Source organism: Hyaena hyaena, unplaced genomic scaffold, assembly GCF_003009895.1.
Source record: "Hyaena hyaena isolate Hyena2069 unplaced genomic scaffold, ASM300989v1 scaffold_1692, whole genome shotgun sequence".
Lineage (NCBI taxonomy): Eukaryota > Metazoa > Chordata > Mammalia > Carnivora > Hyaenidae > Hyaena > Hyaena hyaena.
Window position 1 is genome coordinate 109137 of NW_024082328.1, and position 17395 is coordinate 126531.

The window sequence follows — 17395 nt, forward strand, 5'->3', positions numbered from 1 at the left end:
GCCAGCCAGGGGGACAGCTGTCACAACACTCAGGCCGGCAGGCGGCGCGCCGGCCCTGCGGAGCCACGTCACGCCACCTGGGCCTGCGGGGACGCACGCCGCACCCCTCCCTAGAAGCGGCGGGACCCCTGCCCTCAGATGACGGGGCCGGGAGCGGGCCGGGGGGAGTCGGGGACACCCCCCAGGGCGGAGTGAGCCCTGCCAGTCACTGAGGGATGGGGACCCTCCTCCCTCTGCCCCTCATAGGGCCGCCAGGTCAGAGGACCCGGAGAAGTCGTGCCCAGGGGTCCTGCGTAGCTCAGAGTCATAAACTGCACTCCAGACCAGGAAACAGGGCACCTCCGTCTCGCGCAGGGGTGGCCGCCTCCCCGGCTGCGCCCCCTCCCTGTCCACCCGGCCCCGGCTCTGTGCCCTCAGGGTCCCGCCGGCCATGCTCGGGCTCCTGCCAATGGGTGACGGCGGAGCGCCTGCCCGGGGGAGGGGGAGGGCCCCCCCTGGGGGGGGCTATGGCTGGGGGAGCCCCAGATGCCCGCGGCCTCCCCGGCTGGCACGTGTGTGGCTACTCTGGCCTCGGCCCTGGGTTCATGCACGACGACAGCCCGCCACCGTATATGGCCTGGAAGGTTCTCCCAAGAGCAGCCTCCCCCTGCGCAGGGGAGGCCCCGGGCAGCCCATCAATACCATTGTCACCACGTGGAGCTTCGTGTGAGCTTGGCGGTCCCCTCTCCCCGGGGGTTAATGCTGGAGGGTCACGGAGAGTCCGGCTGCTTCCATTCCCTCCTGCTGACCCTGCCCTGAGGGAGGAGCAGGCCCAGGTGGGGGAGCACCGCCCTGAGGGAGGAGCAGGCCCAGAGCAAGAAGCCTCTCTACATAGGCTTTGATCTGCGATGGGAGGAGCTCCACTCAGGCCCTGGGCTTGGCCTGCGCCCCTCCTCTTGGAGCTCCGTGGGGCCCAGATGGGGGCGACTCAGGAGAGCTGGCTCTGCCGGGGGTCGGGCAGCTGTGAGCCGCTCCTCAAGTGTGTGCAGCCGGGTTGGGGTCCCAGGCTGTGGCTCTCGGTACTCGAAGAGCCCCTACACCCAGTGGTGGTCAGGCCAGGGGAAGCTGTCCCTGCACGTCCCCGCGTGCCCACCGTCTGCACCCCGCCCAGGCCAGGGCCTCCAGATGACAGGGTACGAGGCCGGCTCGTGTTCTGGGCCCCCAGCTGCACCCCAGTGGCAGCTCCAGGGCTCGGGGCGGGGGGTGGGTGCGGAGGTGGGGTCTGTGAATTTGCCCAGCGGAGGGCTGAGTGGGGAGGATGGAGGGGCCTTGTCCTGGGACCAAGCTGTGCAGTCCACAAGGCCCTGCAAAGCCACATGCTCACACGGGCGCACAGGCACGCGCACGCGCACGCGCATCCCCGGGAGCCGGGAGGGGGAGGACAGGCCTGGCGGGCTGGGGGTGGCCATGAGTGGGCTGACACCCCTACTTCGGGCCTCCCCTACCCACCCCAAGGTCACGGTGCATCGCAGGCCTGGACCCCAGCACAGAGCGTTTATTTCGTGCTGAGAGCAGAAGGGGGCAGTGCTGGGCGGGGAGACGGGCTTCGGCGGGGCGGGAGCTGCGTCAACCTTCAACAGGGGCCGGTCTGACCGGGGAGCCGGAGCCTCGGACGGATGGACGGAGGACGGAGGAGAGCCGGGCCAGAGCTGGGCAGGAGGCAAGACGCACGAGAGCTGGCGGCTTCCAGGGAGGGGAGAGGAACGGGGGCCGAGGGAGGACCGGGCTGGGGAAGGGGGAGGCCAGCCAGGGGCTGAGGGACGTGCCCTCCAGGGTACCACCCTGCCCCCACCCGGGCCCCCAGACTCAATGAAGACATGCAGGTGAGCGCTCGTGCTTGTGAGGCCAGTGCACAGTGTGTGTGCGCCTGTGGGTGCACGTGTGTGGGTGTCTACATGGCTACACGTCACGTGTGGGCACCGTGTCCGGACGTCTGCATGTCCAAGCGTGTTTTATGCACACGTCTGCCAGTACGTGTTCATGCAGCCACACACCTGTAAAGGGCCAGAGGGGGGAAGGCAGGGGTGTGGTGGGAAATGTTCCTGGAATGCGGAGGAGGTGGCCCAGGCTGGGGGGTGCCCAGGTGGGACAGAGATCAAATAGGGCACCCCCCCCACTTTGGGCTCAGGCTGAACCCTCTGGGGCTGCCGGGACCCCACAGGTAGGCCTTGAACGCAGTCCACACTCACCTGCGGGGCTCCCACAGGGCTTCTGAGGCCCGCGGGCAGCTACCTACGCTGGGTCCAGGCTCCTGCCCCGGCCTGAGAGCCTGTAACCTGTCAAGTCTGGGAAGACGATGTTGTGAACCGAGAGGCCCTGAGCTCGGACCAGGATGACAAACTTCTCCAGCATGTGGCTCTGTATCACCCACATTCTGCCTGGGGCCCAATGAGCACAGCACAGCCCTTAGCAACTGGGGCGCCCCGCCCCCCGCCCCATCCCCCGCCTCCGCTGTGGCCGCTGGCCAGGACTCACACAGCAGGCTGACCCTGACGATGCTCTGACTGCTCGACTGTCGTCTGGACAGCATCAGGGCAAATGAGCTGTAGTCAGTGTCGTACACCTGGATCTCCTCGGGGTCTCGCCCGGGCGCTGAGGGGGAACAGCCACAGCATCAGGGGCACGCCCACCAGTGCCCTCCCCACGCCACCCTCTCACCTGTCGCCCCCTCACCCTCAGTGTTGTCCACGGAGAATCTCCCAGGATGTGCCCCTGGAATCAGCACGTAAGACCAGGTCATACAGCGGTGGCCCCTGTGAGAGCAGCGATGGACAGAGGAGGAAGATTCTAGAACCCGGCCGGACCACTGGTTTCCAGCCTTTCCCAGGGGCTGGCCCCAAAGTGGGCCCCTGAGAGAATACAGCTGTTTGTTAGGAGGAGACTTTTGTCTGAAGCCAGGGGCACGGCCCAGCAGACTGCTGCTGTCCCCAGGGAGAGCTGTCTCCACTCCATGCCCCTTGGGGGCCCCCGTGTCCCTCCTGGGGGAGTGGGGTGTGAGCCGGTGACACCTTGAAGCCTCTGTCCAGCCCACCCACCGGCAGCTCCTCCTCAGCCGGGAACAGGCCCTGAAACGTGCATGTACGTGCAACGGTGAGAGAAAGGGGTTTTCTGGGCCACAGGGCCCCCTCTGGGAATACTGAGTGGGCTCAGCTGGGCACTGTGGCTGGTGCCCTTGGCCGCAGCCCTGGACTTCGCTGAGCCGGGCCAGGCGGGGAGAGGTGGGGGCTGTGGGCGGCCGTTGCTGTGCGGGCCTGGGACCCCTCCCTGCATGGGCTCCGGCCTCAGGGAGCCGGCCAGCAGCGCAGGGTCCTCTCCAGGCGAATGCACTTGTTTGGAGAAGCAGGCCGGGCTGCAGGCGGGGGGAGGTGAGACCGCCCGGCTGTACCTGCTCTGGGCTCTCTGTCCCCCACGGCACCCAGTAATCAACCTCTAGTAGGAACCAGGCCAGTCAGATGCACCCAAGGGCCTGAGACGCTGCAGTGGGGGTTCTGGGGTGGCTGGTGGAGTGGGTGGCTTCAACGGGGCCGACAGGCTGGGGCAGGGGCTGAGTGGAGACCCTCAGAGGCTCTCAGCTTCTAGGGTGAGCCCTGGTGGACAGGACAAGCCCACCTTGCGTCAGGCTCCTGTTTATATAACTTGGGAGACCAAAAGCCCTGAGCGGAGCTTTCTGGGCTCTCTCCTCCCCCATAGCCAGGCAGGTGGGCGCACAGGGCTTCCAGGCCTGAGAGAGATTTGGCAAGGCGGCATCGGTACCCCAGACGGGGACTGCCCCACCCCCACCTCATTTCAGGCGCTTCCTCCCCACCAGGGGGTCCACAGGCACTTTGCCCAGGGGGACCGACTGGGGCACCTGTCACCCTGGATGCAGCAGCTGGTCCAGGAGGAGCCCGAGACTCCAGAACCAGTCAGAGGCCACTGCCAGGCCGACCAGGATGCTCTCTCTTTTCTGGGATCAGAACCCTGAGAAGGACATCAGCCTAGGCTGTTTTATCCTTCTAAGGTGAGAATTTCCCTGAACAGAAGTGCAGGGCAAGCAGAGGTGAGAGACGGAGAGGGAGGAAGTGATGGGCCCTGATCACACGGTTTGAGCTCCTGGATCCAGCTGTACCTGAGATCTATCAGCGCCCAAGGCTCTTCTGAGTCTGTGATCCGGTAAATGCCCCCCTCTGTGTGTGGCCCACAAGGCTTAGGGCACTAGCAGCCTGAGCTGATCTTTAGGAAGAGGGCCTTGGGGGAACCACGCCCGGGCCCATGCCGGACCTGAGCCATGAAGCCCCCGGCCTCTGGAGGCACAGGTCAGGGACCCTCACTCACCGGGTCATGGCATATGACACTTTAAGGCGGCTGTTTTCATCCTGCTCGAACGTCGCAGTGAACGGGTTCAGCAAGGAACTGTCTGTCTTCCTGTGGGTGCTGCCCGCCAGGCCGACCACAAACCACTCCCCCTGGAACTGTGGGGACCCGGGGTCGGCAGAGCCCACGGCAGCCTGAGACCCTCGCCAGGCAGTGGCTACGCCTGCACCAAGCCGGGGGCCTCCCAGGGCCTGGCAGGGACAGGGTGACCTTGCCCGGCAGCTGGCCTTTTCAGCCCGTTTCCGCATCTGTGCGGAGGGACTGAGATGTCCCACCTCACAGGGACTGGCGGGGGACACAGGAGGGAAGAGCTGCCCAGGAAGGTCTGTCCAGGGTCTCTTTCTGCTAGAGGTCAGGACCCTCCACGGAGGAGCCCGTGGCCAGGCTGGGCTCCCTGCGCGGCGCCTTCCCGGCCACCAGGGCCCTCCTTTCTCCCTGCACTTGGACCCTGGCTGACTTTCTCCCCCTCCCACCCGGCCCCCAGACCTGGTCTTCTTGGAAGCTCTGTAAGACGGAGCTCATGCCCGGCTGGGTGTTTGAGGTCTGGCCCTTCAGGGCTTTCGGCAGGACGAACATCACCCACAGGGCACACCAGGGCCCCATCCCAGGAGGGACGGAGAAGCCAGTGGCCGCCGCTGCTGTCTCAGATACTCACCTCTTTATGGGCCCACCTGGCAGGTGCCCCTCCCCAGGGGTGTGTGCCCCGCCCCTTCCTGCTCAGGACTGGCCGAAGAGGTGGGCGCAGGGGGCTTGGGGGTGGGCTCTCTTCAGATCTTCAGATCTTGCCCTCCAAAGATGGAGGGCTTCCGGGTCCCAGCCCAGGAAGGGAGGTGCTCGGGGTGCTTGCGGGTCCACTAGCTCCCAGGGACGTCTCTGGACCTCACCTTCTGATCCCTGAGACCCCCAGCTCCACACCTCCTGTGACCCCTTCCCGGTGCCCCATGCAAGTGGGGGTGGTCAGAGGCCGGAGGCGCTTCCCTAGCCTAGTCCCACCCAGCAGCATTCCTGCTACCGGGTGGAGGCCAGAATGTTCCATCCCACACAGGGAGCTTGACCTTTTTAGTCCCGAAGGTCAGGGGCGCGGCGTTCCTGCTGCAGGAACACAGTGTGGAGCCCAGCCTGCCGCCCCCCACGCTGCCCCACATGTCCCAGAAATCACAGTGTGGGGCAGGAACAGGGCCAAGGGGCCCTACAGTCAAGAGGGTGCAGGGGCAGCGGCCGGCCAGTGAGGCCAGACGAGGGGGTGGCGGGGCAGGCAGCCAGGGCACCCAGACTGAGGTGACGGAGGGGCGGATCGCAGTGGCCCCTCTGCCAGAGGGAGGGCAGGGGGCAGGAAGCCCAGCCTAGTGGGAGTGGGGTACCCGCACACTAGCCTGGGTGCAAGAGGGCCCAGGCTCTGGGCATGTAGCCCACCTGGCCACCCTCGGAGCTGGGGCCTGGATAGAAGACAGCCGATCCCACACACGCAGCCCAGTGCGGAGGTGCTGGGGTCTATGACACAGCTCGGAAGGGTGTGTACCTGGCCTGTGAGCCCCTTCTCCCCAGCCCGGGTCTCAGTGTCCTGGGCCCCCCCTCCTCCCCTCGCCTGGGCCTCCAGCAGCCTGTCCTGAGGAGGGGAGCCCAGGACAGGTCACGCAGAAAGCGCCCGTCTCCCAAGGCCTGGGTGCTTCACGGCTCCTCTGCATGGAAGGGCGTGAGCCCTGGCCCTTCCTCCTCCAGGAGCGAGTCGCATCGCCCCGGGTGGATCAAGGCCCCTGTGGGCCAGCTGCGGGCCCCAGGCCAGGGGGAGGGTCAGGGGGATGGTGGCTGCGCATCCGGGCCTGCAGGGCAGCACCCCCCTTCCGTGAGCCCGCTGCTCAGTATGGCCCAACTACTTGGGGAGACGGGCCCACACGGAGACAAGTTGCAAGTAACCTGTTTTCCCCTGAACTTCCCAAAGCGATCACCGTCCACCAGAAACTGGCGCAGCAGCCCCGACGGCTGCCTCCCCCGCGGCAGGCACCGATCTCGCCCTGATGATCCCGGCCCAAGTCTCAGCGCCCCCCCCCCCCAACACCCAAAAGCAGCGCGCTTTGCGCCCGCGCTCCGGGGAGCCTGGGGGCGGGGCAGCGGCGGGCGGCGGTCCGACCCGGGACCCCACCCGGCCGTCTCTGGCCACGACGCGCCGGCCGCAGCGGAGGCCGGGCGGGCCCCCCAGGCCTGAGAGGAAGCCCTGGGCCGGCGCTCCCGGGCCCCCGCCCGTTCCTCCCGACCCAGGGGCAGGCCCGGCGCCCCCTCAACCGGCGCGGCGGGTCCGGGGCAGCGCGGAGGACGCCCGGAGCGGCCTCGGCGAGGCTCCTCCCACCTCCGACGCGATTGGCCGAAGGCGCGCACGTGACGCTGGCCGCCTGCTGTTTGGGGGCGGGGAGCTGGGCGCCCGTGCGCTCGCGGCGGCTGGTGACCCGACGGCCCGGGAGCCGGCCCCGAGAGGCGGCGGGGTCCCCCCCGCGCCGCCCCCCCCGCCGCCCCCCGCCCCCCCGTCCGCTCCTCCACCCGGACAGCAGCGGCAGGAAGCGCCCCCAGCGGCTCCCCAGTTCCTTCCTCTCCCCCCGAAAACACGGATGTGGTGCCCTGGGCTCGCCCTTCCCGAGGATGCGGTCCCGGGCGGGGAGAGAGGCTGGAGTCCGGGGGTCCCCGAGGCCCTGACCCCGGGCAGGGGTGGGGCGGGAGCAGGGCGCGGAACGGCCCCGCGTGAAGGCCCCGCCGCGAGCTGGCGGGAGGGGAGGGTCCCCTCCGCAGGGAGCGTGCCCCCCGCCGCCCCCGCAGGCAGGGTCCTGGCCCATCTGCCCCCGGAGCCCCCGTGAGGCCCGGGAGCGGAGCCAAGCGCCGGCCACCGGTGCGCCGCCTGTGGGCTCGCGGGCGCCGGGACCCGGGACTCCGCCGGGTGGGCTCCCGGGACAGCGCCCCCCCCAGCTCCCCAGCCACGGCCGCCAGTTAGTTTGTGTACGCTTTTTAAAGGTACTTTTTTTTTCTTCTAAGGTATTAAAAATTCTCTGTTAGAATTAAAGGGCAAAATACAAACTAACATTATTTACATAAAAATAATTCACTTAGAACTACAATTATTTCACGTGCTTTGTGACAGTTGGAGTTCATGAAACATTTTTTTCTTTTGTAAATAAAGTTCATGACAACTGAAATCACCCCCTGTCCGCACCCCCTGCAGACTTGCTGGCGGAGACCCAGAGGGACAGGTGCTGCTGACCTGCCCTCACTCAGGAGGGCCTCTGGCGCCGCCCTCTGGACATGCAGCCTTCCCAGAAGGATCCCTCCCTTCGAGCCCTCCCAGACCGCAGAGCAGGGCCCCTCATTCTCTGTCTGGGGATGTGGGGTGACGCATGCAGGTGCTCTCTGGGGCAATGCCAGCTCTGAGCTATGGCCCATGTGATGTGCCCTGTATCCAGCTCTTTGCTGTGGGACTCTGGGATATGAGGCCTGCGGGGAGGCCCTTCTCCCTCAAAGTCTTGGGGGACCAGGGCTGCCCACCTTCCCCTCTTCTCCCAGCCCCATATATCTGTCTTCCTGGGAGTCCAGCATCGAGACACATTGAGTGGGCATCCCCCGTCTGTGGGGTCGGACATGGTCCCCACCCCCTGCAGACATGGAGCCCCCACAGGGCTGCTGCCGGCCCCTCCCAGCAACTGCCCACCCTCCTGGCCTGGCCTGCGCCAGCGGGCCACGTGGCCATGCAGAGATGGGACCAGACAGTGGTCCCTCCTGCTCTGTGGCCTATGGCTCACTTGGGATGGCGTGGTCCCCATCCCCACCCCCCCGCGGTCCAGGGAAGGAGGCCACTGGAGGGGAGGGAGGAAATGGGGGCTGGAGGGGCGCCCAGCTCCCAGGTGCCCCTGAGCCTCACCATCAGTCAGTGGCGAGTTCTGGACTTCGAGCTTCCAGGGACAGGGCATCCCCCCCGGCCCGTGTGCCCGGGGCCAGAAGCACTCATCAGGTGGGTGCCTTGAGGGTCCCAATACAGCGGGGCTTGGGGCCGGTTTCAGGTCCAGCTTTGGCTAAGTTAATGCCCATTTTCCTGACCTTCCAGCCCCAGTCTGGCCCCGGCCTGAGGCAATAATTTGCCCTCAGACCCTCCCTCAAATGCTGGAGGGGTGGCCACCCCCCTAAGCTGTCCTGGTTCCCCGGGGACAGTGGGGGGGGGTGAGGCACACACATTTCTCCAGGATGGGAAGTGTGTGCCAGGCACGGATGGCCAGAAGCACCCCAGGGTGCTGACTCACAGCCACGTGGGCCTGGATCTTGCCCAGTGAGGCTTAGGGAGGCCACGGAGGGGAGGAGAGAGCTGGCCTCCCGCGGAGGAGGAGGTGTTCTCAGAGCCGGACACACTGTCCTGGAGCAGGGCGCCCCCAGACCCCTTAGGGCACAGCACCCTCCCCCAAGCCATTTATGCTGCTGAAATTGGCCAGTGCCCTCCAGCAAATGGAGAAGATGGGTTAGCGACACTGGGGGGGGGGGGGGGGGGGGGGGGGGGGGGGGGGGGGGGGGGGGGATGCGGTTGTAAAGATCTGGAGAGTGTTCTCAGCAGCGGGGGCGGGAGCGGGGTCCAGGCTCTGCCCGCTGGGCTGCTGTCCCCAGCCCTGTGGGACCTCCCCAACCCAGGGTCCGGACCCACGCGGAGAGCGGTATGCGGGATGACTCAATTCTGTTTCTTTTCTTTCAAGAGTGCCCTGTGGCTTCCTGGACTGACCTCTAGAGTCGGTTCTCCCCAGTCCTGATTCTTCTCTTTCAGCGAGGTCCCCACTGTCTGGGGACGCCCAGTGAGGGACCCCAGTGTGTGGAAAGGACACCCGATGTACCCTGCGGGGCAGTGATGAGGCAGCGGAAGGCAGACTTCCCCAGGGCTCCACATCCCCCCAGCAGGGGGCACCCTTTGGAAGGGCCCCTCCAGGCAGCCACTGTGTGGGGGGAGACCTCATTACACCATTTTCAGCCCCTCCCTCCCCACCTGCATCTTCCACTAGGCTCAGAGTTCCCACATTCCAGAAAGGTCTCTGCAGAGAGAACCTAGCCTCCTGGTTCCTGGTGACTGCGCTCAGACCCCGGGTGTGGGCTCCCTCCCTCGTCCGCCAAGCTCCTGAGCCCACCCCACTCCTAGCGCATGAGCCAGGCTGGGCTGCTGCCTCCGTTCTGGGGTAGATGCCCCCCCCCTTATTCTCCCTGCCTGCCCACCCTCATGACCCTCATGACCTCCCCCAGGGCGCCTGGCTGCCCGGTGCCAGGACTGGACTCAGCCCTGGGTGGTCAGTGCTGTGCCCCATCAGTGCTTACCAGCCCGCAGGGGCAGCCACGGGGCCAGCCTGGCCTCCCGACTAAGAGGGATGCCAGCTCATCCCAGACCCAGGCACCACATCCAGGACCCGCGAGGGGCTCTGCCTGCCCCTCCCCGGGGGCATGGCCTGTCCCCAGGAGGGAGCCCCGGGCCGGCAGAAGACTAGGGGAACCTGTGGACAGAGCTCCTCAGCCCTCTAGAAAACGCACCCTGACGCCTGAGCAGGGGGCAGGCTCAGGACGGGGCCCGCCCAGGGTGGCCTAGGAAGACCCGCAGGGCACACGTGCTTAGACGCAGGGACCAGGGAAGGGCAGCTGGGCCCGCGATGCAGAGGAGAGCCGGGCACGGACAGGAGGGCTCGGCGCAGCGCCCACGAGACGACGGGCAGATGGAGGCCCCGGTCCAGGTCCAGTGCGGAAAGGAAGGAATCGGGGGCCAAGCTGGACAGCGTTTAATGAAAGCAGTGCCCCTCCCCGTGTTCCCGTGGGCCAGGGGCCGCTTCAGGATGCACTTGGGAGCGAGTCCCCCCCCAGGATGGCCCTGGCCCGAGGGGGTGCCAGGGCTCAGTGGGTGGGGCAGTGGACGCCATCACCTTCAGGGTCTTCACTCCTTCTGGGTTCGGGGCTGCCACCTGGATTCACCTCCTCACTTCTGGGGCACAGAGACCAGGCTCAGCCAGAGAGGGAGTGGCGGGTGCCCTGCCTTCACTCACCGCCCACCGGCACGGCCCACTCACCATCCAGGACGTGGAACTGGTCTGCAGACTCGCAGAAACCTGAGGGCCCGGGCGGGGGTCAGGAGTGACGAGCAGGGCACACAGCGGGAGGGTGAGGCAGGCGGGGGGGGGGGGTGCTTACCGTACTTGGGGAAGAACAAGATGTGGTCCTCGGTCAGGTTGGCCCTCTGGATCCGCTGCTCGAATGCACTCAGGGCCAAGTCACTTGGGGGCAGTGAGCGGGCTGTGGGGCACATCGGGCTCCTGGGCACGTGGTGAGGGCACAGGCAGGGCGTGCCGGGCGTGTGGCCCGTGTGCCTGGGACACACCCACCCCTCCTCCCCGTCCCCTCTGTCCCCACACCTGGGCCGGTGTGCGGGGGCTCCTCCCCGGACCCCTGCTCAGCTGGAGAGAATGCGGAAACAGGGAGGCAGGGAGGGGCTGTGTGTCCGTCTGGGCCCCCCCCCCCCCCCCACGGATGGCCCTGAGTGTGTGCAAAGCCCAGGCTTCCGCGTGCACGCACCGTACAGCTTCACCGACAGCTGCCTCGCCCGCTCCAGGTACAGGATGGCGAAGTCTCGGTAGTCTGTCTCCCCGACGACCACATCTACTGGCCCACGGGCACCTCGGGCTGGGCAGGGCCGGGTCAGCGGAGGCAGCTTCCAGCTCCCCCAGCCCTGCACCCCCCCCCATGCCCTCCCCTCACCTTGGAGCAGGAAACGCCCCTCGACTCCCGTGTCTCTGTAGAGCTGCCGCACCTGCCAGCAGATCCCATCCCTGGGGAGGGCGGGGGTGGAGGTTGGCACGGCAGGCTTAGGGACCCCAGCCTGGGCAGCGCCTCCCAGGACTCTGGCCCAGGCCACAGAAAGACTGGCGTCAGGGTCAGGGGTCTGGGCTGGGGACTCACAGCTTCCGGAAGGTGCTGACGGCCATGTCTGCACCCTGGGGAGCCACGTGCAGTGAGGTGGCCTCAGCCCGGTGGCCCTGCTCCTGCAGGAAGCGGCACGAGGAGGCCACGGCCACAAGGAGCCACGTCCCTGCAAACTAGGGGCAAGCGCGTGAGGACACGGGATGACCCCTGAAAGGCTGCATGAGCGCCCGCCTCTCCACCTGCCCCCTCTACCTGCTGAGCATTGAAGCTGGCCTTCGGCTGGATAGTGCTGATGGGGGACGCGGGCCGAGGAGGTCCGCGAGCCCGCCTGCTCAGGGAGCCCCCAGCCAGGAGCACAGTCAAGAGGAGGGCAGTCCTGGGGTTCAGCATGGCAGTGGCAGTCACCAGACAGCGAGGCCGGAGGCAGGGTGTCCGAGCCGTGGGTCAGAGTCCACTGTCCGGTGTCACCCGGAAGCCTGGCCCAGGAAGTCCGCGTCGGTCCACCTCCGGCCTAACCGAGCACCCTGCCCTTCCCCTCACCCCCGGCAAGAGTCCACTCCGGCCTCCTCGACTCTGCACTTCCTGAGAGGGCTCTGGCGCCATCTCCTGCCTAAGGAGCCCTAGTTAACTTCTGGCTCTTTGTCCACGACCCCCGACCCAGGGCCGCAGCCGCGGCGAGCGAGCGGCAGCGCCAGGTCTCGAACCCGCGCTGTGGGTGAGCGGAGTAGGTCCCAGCCCCGCGCTCTAGCTCCCGAGCAAGGCCGCCGCCCCTCCCGGCCGCCGGGGGCGCTGTTCCGAGAGAGCTCCGTGTGCGCAGGCGCAGCAACAGCCGAGGCGGGGTGCCAGGCGCTCGACACTCCGCGGCTATCGATGCTTCAGGGCTCGAGGCGTCAGCCTGGCGGGCTCCATCATAGAGACGCGGCGGCAGGAGCGGCGGGGCGGAAGCGGGTCCGCCGGCCGAGGCCGTGCGCCGCGCCGGGGGCTGCACAGCCGGGCAGAGGCGGCCGCGGTGAGTGCGCCCGGCCCCGGGGAGCGTCGTCCTCTGCCCCCGGCCCCCGTCTCCCCAGTCCCAAGGAGCGTCGCAAATCGGCCGCGTCCGGCCCCCGGCTCCCTGGCCCCCCCATCCCCCCAGTCTCCGGCCCCTCGGCCTCGGTCGCGCCCTCTGCCGACGAACGCGTCGCAGAGGCTTCGGCGCCGCGGGGACCCTGGCCGAGCCGAGGCCCCGCCCCCGGTAGCCCCTCGGAAGGAAGGTGGGAGGGGGCGTTGGCAGCCCACGCCCCGCCCACAGCTCGCCGGGCAGTGGCCGCGCTGGCCCGCTGACCGCCTGCCAGGGCTCCCTTCGACCACAAGGCACAGGCCAAGGGCCGGCTGGTGCCCCTGGCGGCGTCTGGGGCGGGTGGGCTGGTCCGGGTCCCGCCGGCCCCGAGCTTCTTTTTGGAAGGACCTCTGTCCCAAGCTGACAGCTCCAAAGCCTTGTGTCTACAAGGTCAGAGTGACTGGAGTGCGTGCGGGTCACTGGTTCTTCCTTTCTTGGCCTCGGATTAGTCACCAGCCTAGGCGTCCACATGTCTGTCTGGGCCCGTGAGCGGGAGGAGGTCAGAGCCAGTCCCCCAGACCAGGACCCTTCTGAGGGGAGATCAGATCTGGGGCCCAGAAGGGCCGCCCCACACTCCCACTTCCGGCTGGACCGGGCCAGGAGGTGCTGGGAGGTGTCTGCTGCCCTCCCAGAAGCTGCCTGTTCCAGGGAATCACTAGGACTTGCAGGGGGCCGGTCAGGAGTGTGGGGTCGGGGGGCTTAGAGAAGCTGTTGGATCCTTAGCCCCGTGGGCAGGGCCAGCTGGCCGTCCACACACTCTCAGTCCAGTGGGGTTCCCTGCAGGGCAGTTGCCCCAGCGCAGCCCCAGGTCCCTTGGGGCAGGTCCCCTTCCCACAGTGCAACTGGCAACTGAGGGGACCACGTGTGGGTTCCAGGGCTGGCCGTCCAGAATGTCACAATGGACGAGGGGTGCGCACCCCTGCTCCCTGACAGCCTCATCTACCAGATCTTCCTGAGCTTGGGCCCGGCGGACGTGCTTGCTGCTGGTCTGGTGTGTCGCCAATGGCACGCTGTGTCCCGGGATGAGTTCCTGTGGAGGGAGCAGTTCTACCGCTACTACCAGGTGGCCCGCGACGTGCCCCGGCACCCAGGTCAGGGTCTGCACGTGGCTCCATGGTCCACTAGGCTGGCCGGGCGGGAGGCAGGGCCACCCACCCACTGCCACCACAGCATGAAGCCACTACGTTGGTCCCCCACTGTCCAGATCTGCACAGTGGTCAAGACACCGTGTGGCCCCCACCTTGACAGGGGACAGCCAGGCCATGGCTGAGCACAGGGCCGGTGTTGGGGGGAGAGCCCTGCAGGCGGCTAGTGGCCTGCAAGAGCAGGGCTGGCCCCCGTGCTGCCTGGGTGCTGTAGGAAGGGGGGCTCAGGGGCCCAGCAGTGACCGCCCCTCTCCCCAGCGGCTACATCCTGGTATGAAGAGTTCCGGCGGCTCTACGACACGGTGCCCTGCGTGGAAGTGCAGACGCTCAGGGAGCACACAGACCAGGTCCTGCACCTTAGCTTCTCGCACTCGGGCTACCAGTTTGCTTCCTGCTCCAAGGACTGCACGGTGAAGGTGAGCACAGCCCGCAGGAGCCAGGCCGGGCAGCCCAGCCAGCTGGGGAGGGGCCAGGACCTGGGGCTCGCAGGATGGAGGCTGGGTGGGTGGCCCTCACTGCTGAGGGAGGGCCGGGAGCCCGATCCCGTGGACCCACACACCTCAGGTGCGCCGGCAGCCAGGGGCAAGGAACCCCCTCCCAGTGGTGGCTTCTGGGCAGGACACTGGCTGGGTGAGGGGCTTGCAGCACAGGCCCCTGGTGTTATGTGCAAGGTGGGGACAGAGGCCCCGAGATGACCGAGCCTTCCTGCAGATCTGGAACAACGACCTGACCGTCTCGCTGATGCACAGCGCGGACATGCGGCCCTATAACTGGAGCTACACCCAGTTCTCCCAGTTCAACCAGGACGACTCGCTGCTGCTGGCGTCCGGGGTGTTCTTGGGGCCCCACAACTCCTCGTCTGGTGAGATCGCAGTCATCAGCCTAGGTGAGAGACTGCCCGGGTTGGCTGGCTATCCCGGCCCGCCCCGCCCCCCCCCGCAAGGCCCCGCCCCCCCCACAGCCCGGTCCTCGTTGCCACCCCCAGACAACTTCACGCTGCTGTCCCGAGTGCGCAACAAGCCCTATGATGTGTTTGGCTGCTGGCTCACGGAGACCAGCCTGATCTCGGGGAACCTGCACCGCATCGGAGACATCACCTCCTGCTCGGTGCTCTGGCTCAACAACGCCTTCCAGGTGCGGGCGCGTGTGCCCCCTGCGGCTGCCCCCTCCTCGGCCTGCTGCCCACCTGCTGTCTCCCACCCCCAGGACGTGGAGTCAGAGAACGTCAATGTGGTAAAGCGGCTCTTCAAGATCCAGAACCTTAACGCCAGCACCATCCGCACAGTGATGGTGGCCGACTGCAGCCGCTTCGACAGCCCAGACCTCCTGCTGGATGCCGGCGCAGCCCCCGGCCGCGTCTTCGACCTGGGCAGCGACAGCGATGACGAGGCGGTGGGCCCAGGGCCGGCTCCGGCCCGCACCAAGGAGGGCCTGCGGTACTTCCTGGACGGGCTCCTGGATGGGCGGCCACAGCCCCCGCTGTCAGAGCACGCGCTGGAGACCAAGGTGGCCGAGCTGCTGGCGCAGGGCCGCACCAAGCCCCCCGAGCACAGCATGGCTGCCGCCCGCAAGCTCCTCATCTTCACCACGGGCTGCCTCACCTACTCGCCACACCAGATCGGTAGGGGGGGCAGGCCCTCCTCAGTCCCTAGAGCCAGGGGGTGGGGGGCGGGGCTTCCCTGCAGACTGGGCTGGGCTCCCACGGCCACGCAGGGAAGTGAGTCTGGAGGCCCACCCTGGTCCGGCCTCCCGGACCATGTTCCGTGGGGGACTCTGGTTCAGGTGACGCCCCCCTCACCCGGCGCCCCCGCAGGCATCAAGCAGATCCTGCCGCACCAGATGACCACGGCTGGGCCCGTGCTAGGCGAGGGCCGGGGCTCAGACGCCTTCTTCGATGCCCTGGACCACGTCATTGACGTGCACGGACACATCATCGGCATGGGCCTGTCCCCGGACAACAGGTGGGGCCCCGAGTGTCCCGGGTGGGGGCTCGTGCACGCCGCCGGTACCAAGTGCGGTGCCCCTCGCCCAGGTACCTGTACGTGAACAGCCGAGCCTGGCCCAGCGGCTCGGTGGTGGCCGACCCCATGCAGCCGCCGCCTATCGCAGAGGAGATCGACCTGCTGGTATTTGACCTCAAGACGATGCGGGAAGTGAAGCGGGCTCTGCGGGCCCACCGCGCCTACACGCCCAACGACGAGTGCTTCTTCATCTTCCTGGACGTCAGCAGGGACTTTGTGGCCAGGTAGTGGGGCGGGGCGGGGCGGGGCGGGGCGGGCCGGGTCCAGGCGTGGCAGCAGGGCGCTCACGCCGGCTGTCCCACAGTGGGGCGGAGGACCGGCACGGCTACATCTGGGACCGGCACTATAACATCTGCCTGGCTAAGCTGCGGCACCAGGACGTGGTCAACTCCGTGGTCTTCAGCCCCCAGGAGCAGGAGCTCCTGCTGACGGCAAGCGACGACACCACCATCAAAGCCTGGCGCTCGCCACGCACCGTGCGCATCCACCAGGCCCCACGTCCACGGCCCCGTACGTTTCTCTCCTGGTTTGCCAGCCAGAGGCGCTGAGGGGGCACTGGCCGACCGGAGCGTCCTGGGTGTCCTTGGGCTCCCGGGACCCACTGAAGAAGCCACAGAGGCCCACAGCCCCGTCCCAGGGCCCAGCCGCTGCCCAGACCATGCGGTGGGCAGAGAGCCCGGAACAGTGATGCCTTAGGAAGGGGGTTCGGCAGGGCTGCAGAGAAGGGGCGGCCTGACCCCCCCGCCCGCCACGCTCACACCACACCTCCCACAGCCATGACGTTGAGCACCGGGGCGCCTCCTGGCCGGTGTGGGATGCACTGGACGCCGGGGGCCCCACTCTTCACCCACCCTTTTCCCCCAGGGCCTGGGTCCCGGGCCTGCCAGCACCACGCATGACCCGTGGCTGGCCCCGTGCGCACGGGGCGGCATTTCCTCTGGGGACTGGTTTGTGCACCAGCAGGGCCGGCAGCGCGGGTCAGTCTGCCGTGGGCCCAGGCAACCTGCATGTCACTGGTCACCTGTCTGGGGCCTGAATAAACAGCTGGCAACAGCACACCGCCGTCCGATCTCTGTGTGCAAGGAGGGGCCCGGTGGGATCGGCGGGGGCTCTCGTGCCTGCCTGCTGGCCAGCAGGACACCCGAGGCGTCGGGGAAGGCAGTGCGGCTCAGGCTGCGTCCTCAATCGCCGGGCCCCACAGTCTCTGGGCAGATGAGATCGCCAGCATGCAGACAATGCCAGGGCACGTCCGCCACGTGCGCGTGCCCCCAGCAGGGAGACATAAGGGGAAGCGCCGGACCCAGAGGAGCGCTGCAGAAGTCGAGGCAGCGCACGGGTGTGGGGGCTGGTTCTGCGAGCACAGCAAGCAGGGATGCGGATGTGAGGCAGAGGCAGCCCTGCCCTGCCCTCAGGCTTAATCCAGGCCCAACTTGGGGGCTCACCTACACCCACTCATTCACCTGAGGATGTCCTGGGTGTCGGGTGACAGACAGGTGGGGGCCTGGCTTCTGCACGTGGAGCCTGTGCTGAGCTGTGTGCCACTCGGTGCGTGGCTGCCATCACTGCCGTGGAGACAACCCGGAAGACGCTACAGGCCCTTGGGGGCTGATGTCCCTCCAGGCTAGAGGCAGTGCCGAGCAGAGGCTGCTGGGGCTGGGCTGCACCGCCGCAGGGAGAGAGCCGGCCAGGGCCCGTGAGGGGCTCCGGCTGGGGAGGCAGAGGGCCCCCGTGTCCAGCTGCGCGGGCCGCATGGCCGGAGAGGGCGCCCCAGCCCGCGGGGGCAATAGGGACCCACCCATCTCAGAGCTGCGGGACACGCGGACGGGGGAGGG

The 17395-nt window shown here is 67.7% G+C and overlaps 3 protein-coding genes across 7 annotated transcripts; 1 reads left to right on the forward strand and 2 right to left on the reverse strand.

Annotated features, from left to right (window-relative positions):
- Nucleotides 1-1648: 1648 nt before the first annotated feature.
- Nucleotides 1649-8339, reverse strand: LCN12 (lipocalin 12). The gene is made up of 7 exons (XM_039224620.1): nt 8291-8339; nt 6307-6782; nt 4354-4490; nt 2713-2792; nt 2515-2631; nt 2229-2417; nt 1649-1688 (listed from the first exon to the last, which is right to left on the reverse strand). Exons 1-6 carry the CDS (start codon nt 8337-8339, stop codon nt 2272-2274), a joined length of 1005 nt encoding a protein of 334 aa, XP_039080551.1. The 3' UTR covers nt 1649-1688; nt 2229-2271.
- Nucleotides 8340-10150: 1811 nt separating this feature from the next.
- On the reverse strand, nt 10151-12025 carry C8G (complement C8 gamma chain). The gene is made up of 7 exons (XM_039224637.1): nt 11554-12025; nt 11338-11474; nt 11137-11207; nt 10954-11061; nt 10573-10674; nt 10452-10490; nt 10151-10366 (listed from the first exon to the last, which is right to left on the reverse strand). Exons 1-7 carry the CDS (start codon nt 11689-11691, stop codon nt 10353-10355), a joined length of 609 nt encoding a protein of 202 aa, XP_039080568.1. The 5' UTR covers nt 11692-12025; the 3' UTR covers nt 10151-10352.
- A 189-nt stretch (nt 12026-12214) lies between these two features.
- FBXW5 (F-box and WD repeat domain containing 5) lies at nt 12215-16619 on the forward strand. 5 transcript variants are annotated; one of them, XM_039224634.1, is made up of 9 exons: nt 12215-12310; nt 13273-13488; nt 13801-13958; nt 14254-14428; nt 14504-14676; nt 14749-15163; nt 15356-15503; nt 15575-15787; nt 15868-16619. In XM_039224634.1, exons 2-9 carry the CDS (start codon nt 13296-13298, stop codon nt 16109-16111), a joined length of 1719 nt encoding a protein of 572 aa, XP_039080565.1. In that variant the 5' UTR covers nt 12215-12310; nt 13273-13295; the 3' UTR covers nt 16112-16619. The 5 variants fall into 5 exon arrangements, with proteins under 5 accessions (XP_039080565.1, XP_039080566.1, XP_039080563.1 ...); XM_039224635.1 differs by having other exon boundaries at nt 14528-14676; XM_039224632.1 differs by having other exon boundaries at nt 14504-15163.
- Nucleotides 16620-17395: the final 776 nt, after the last annotated feature.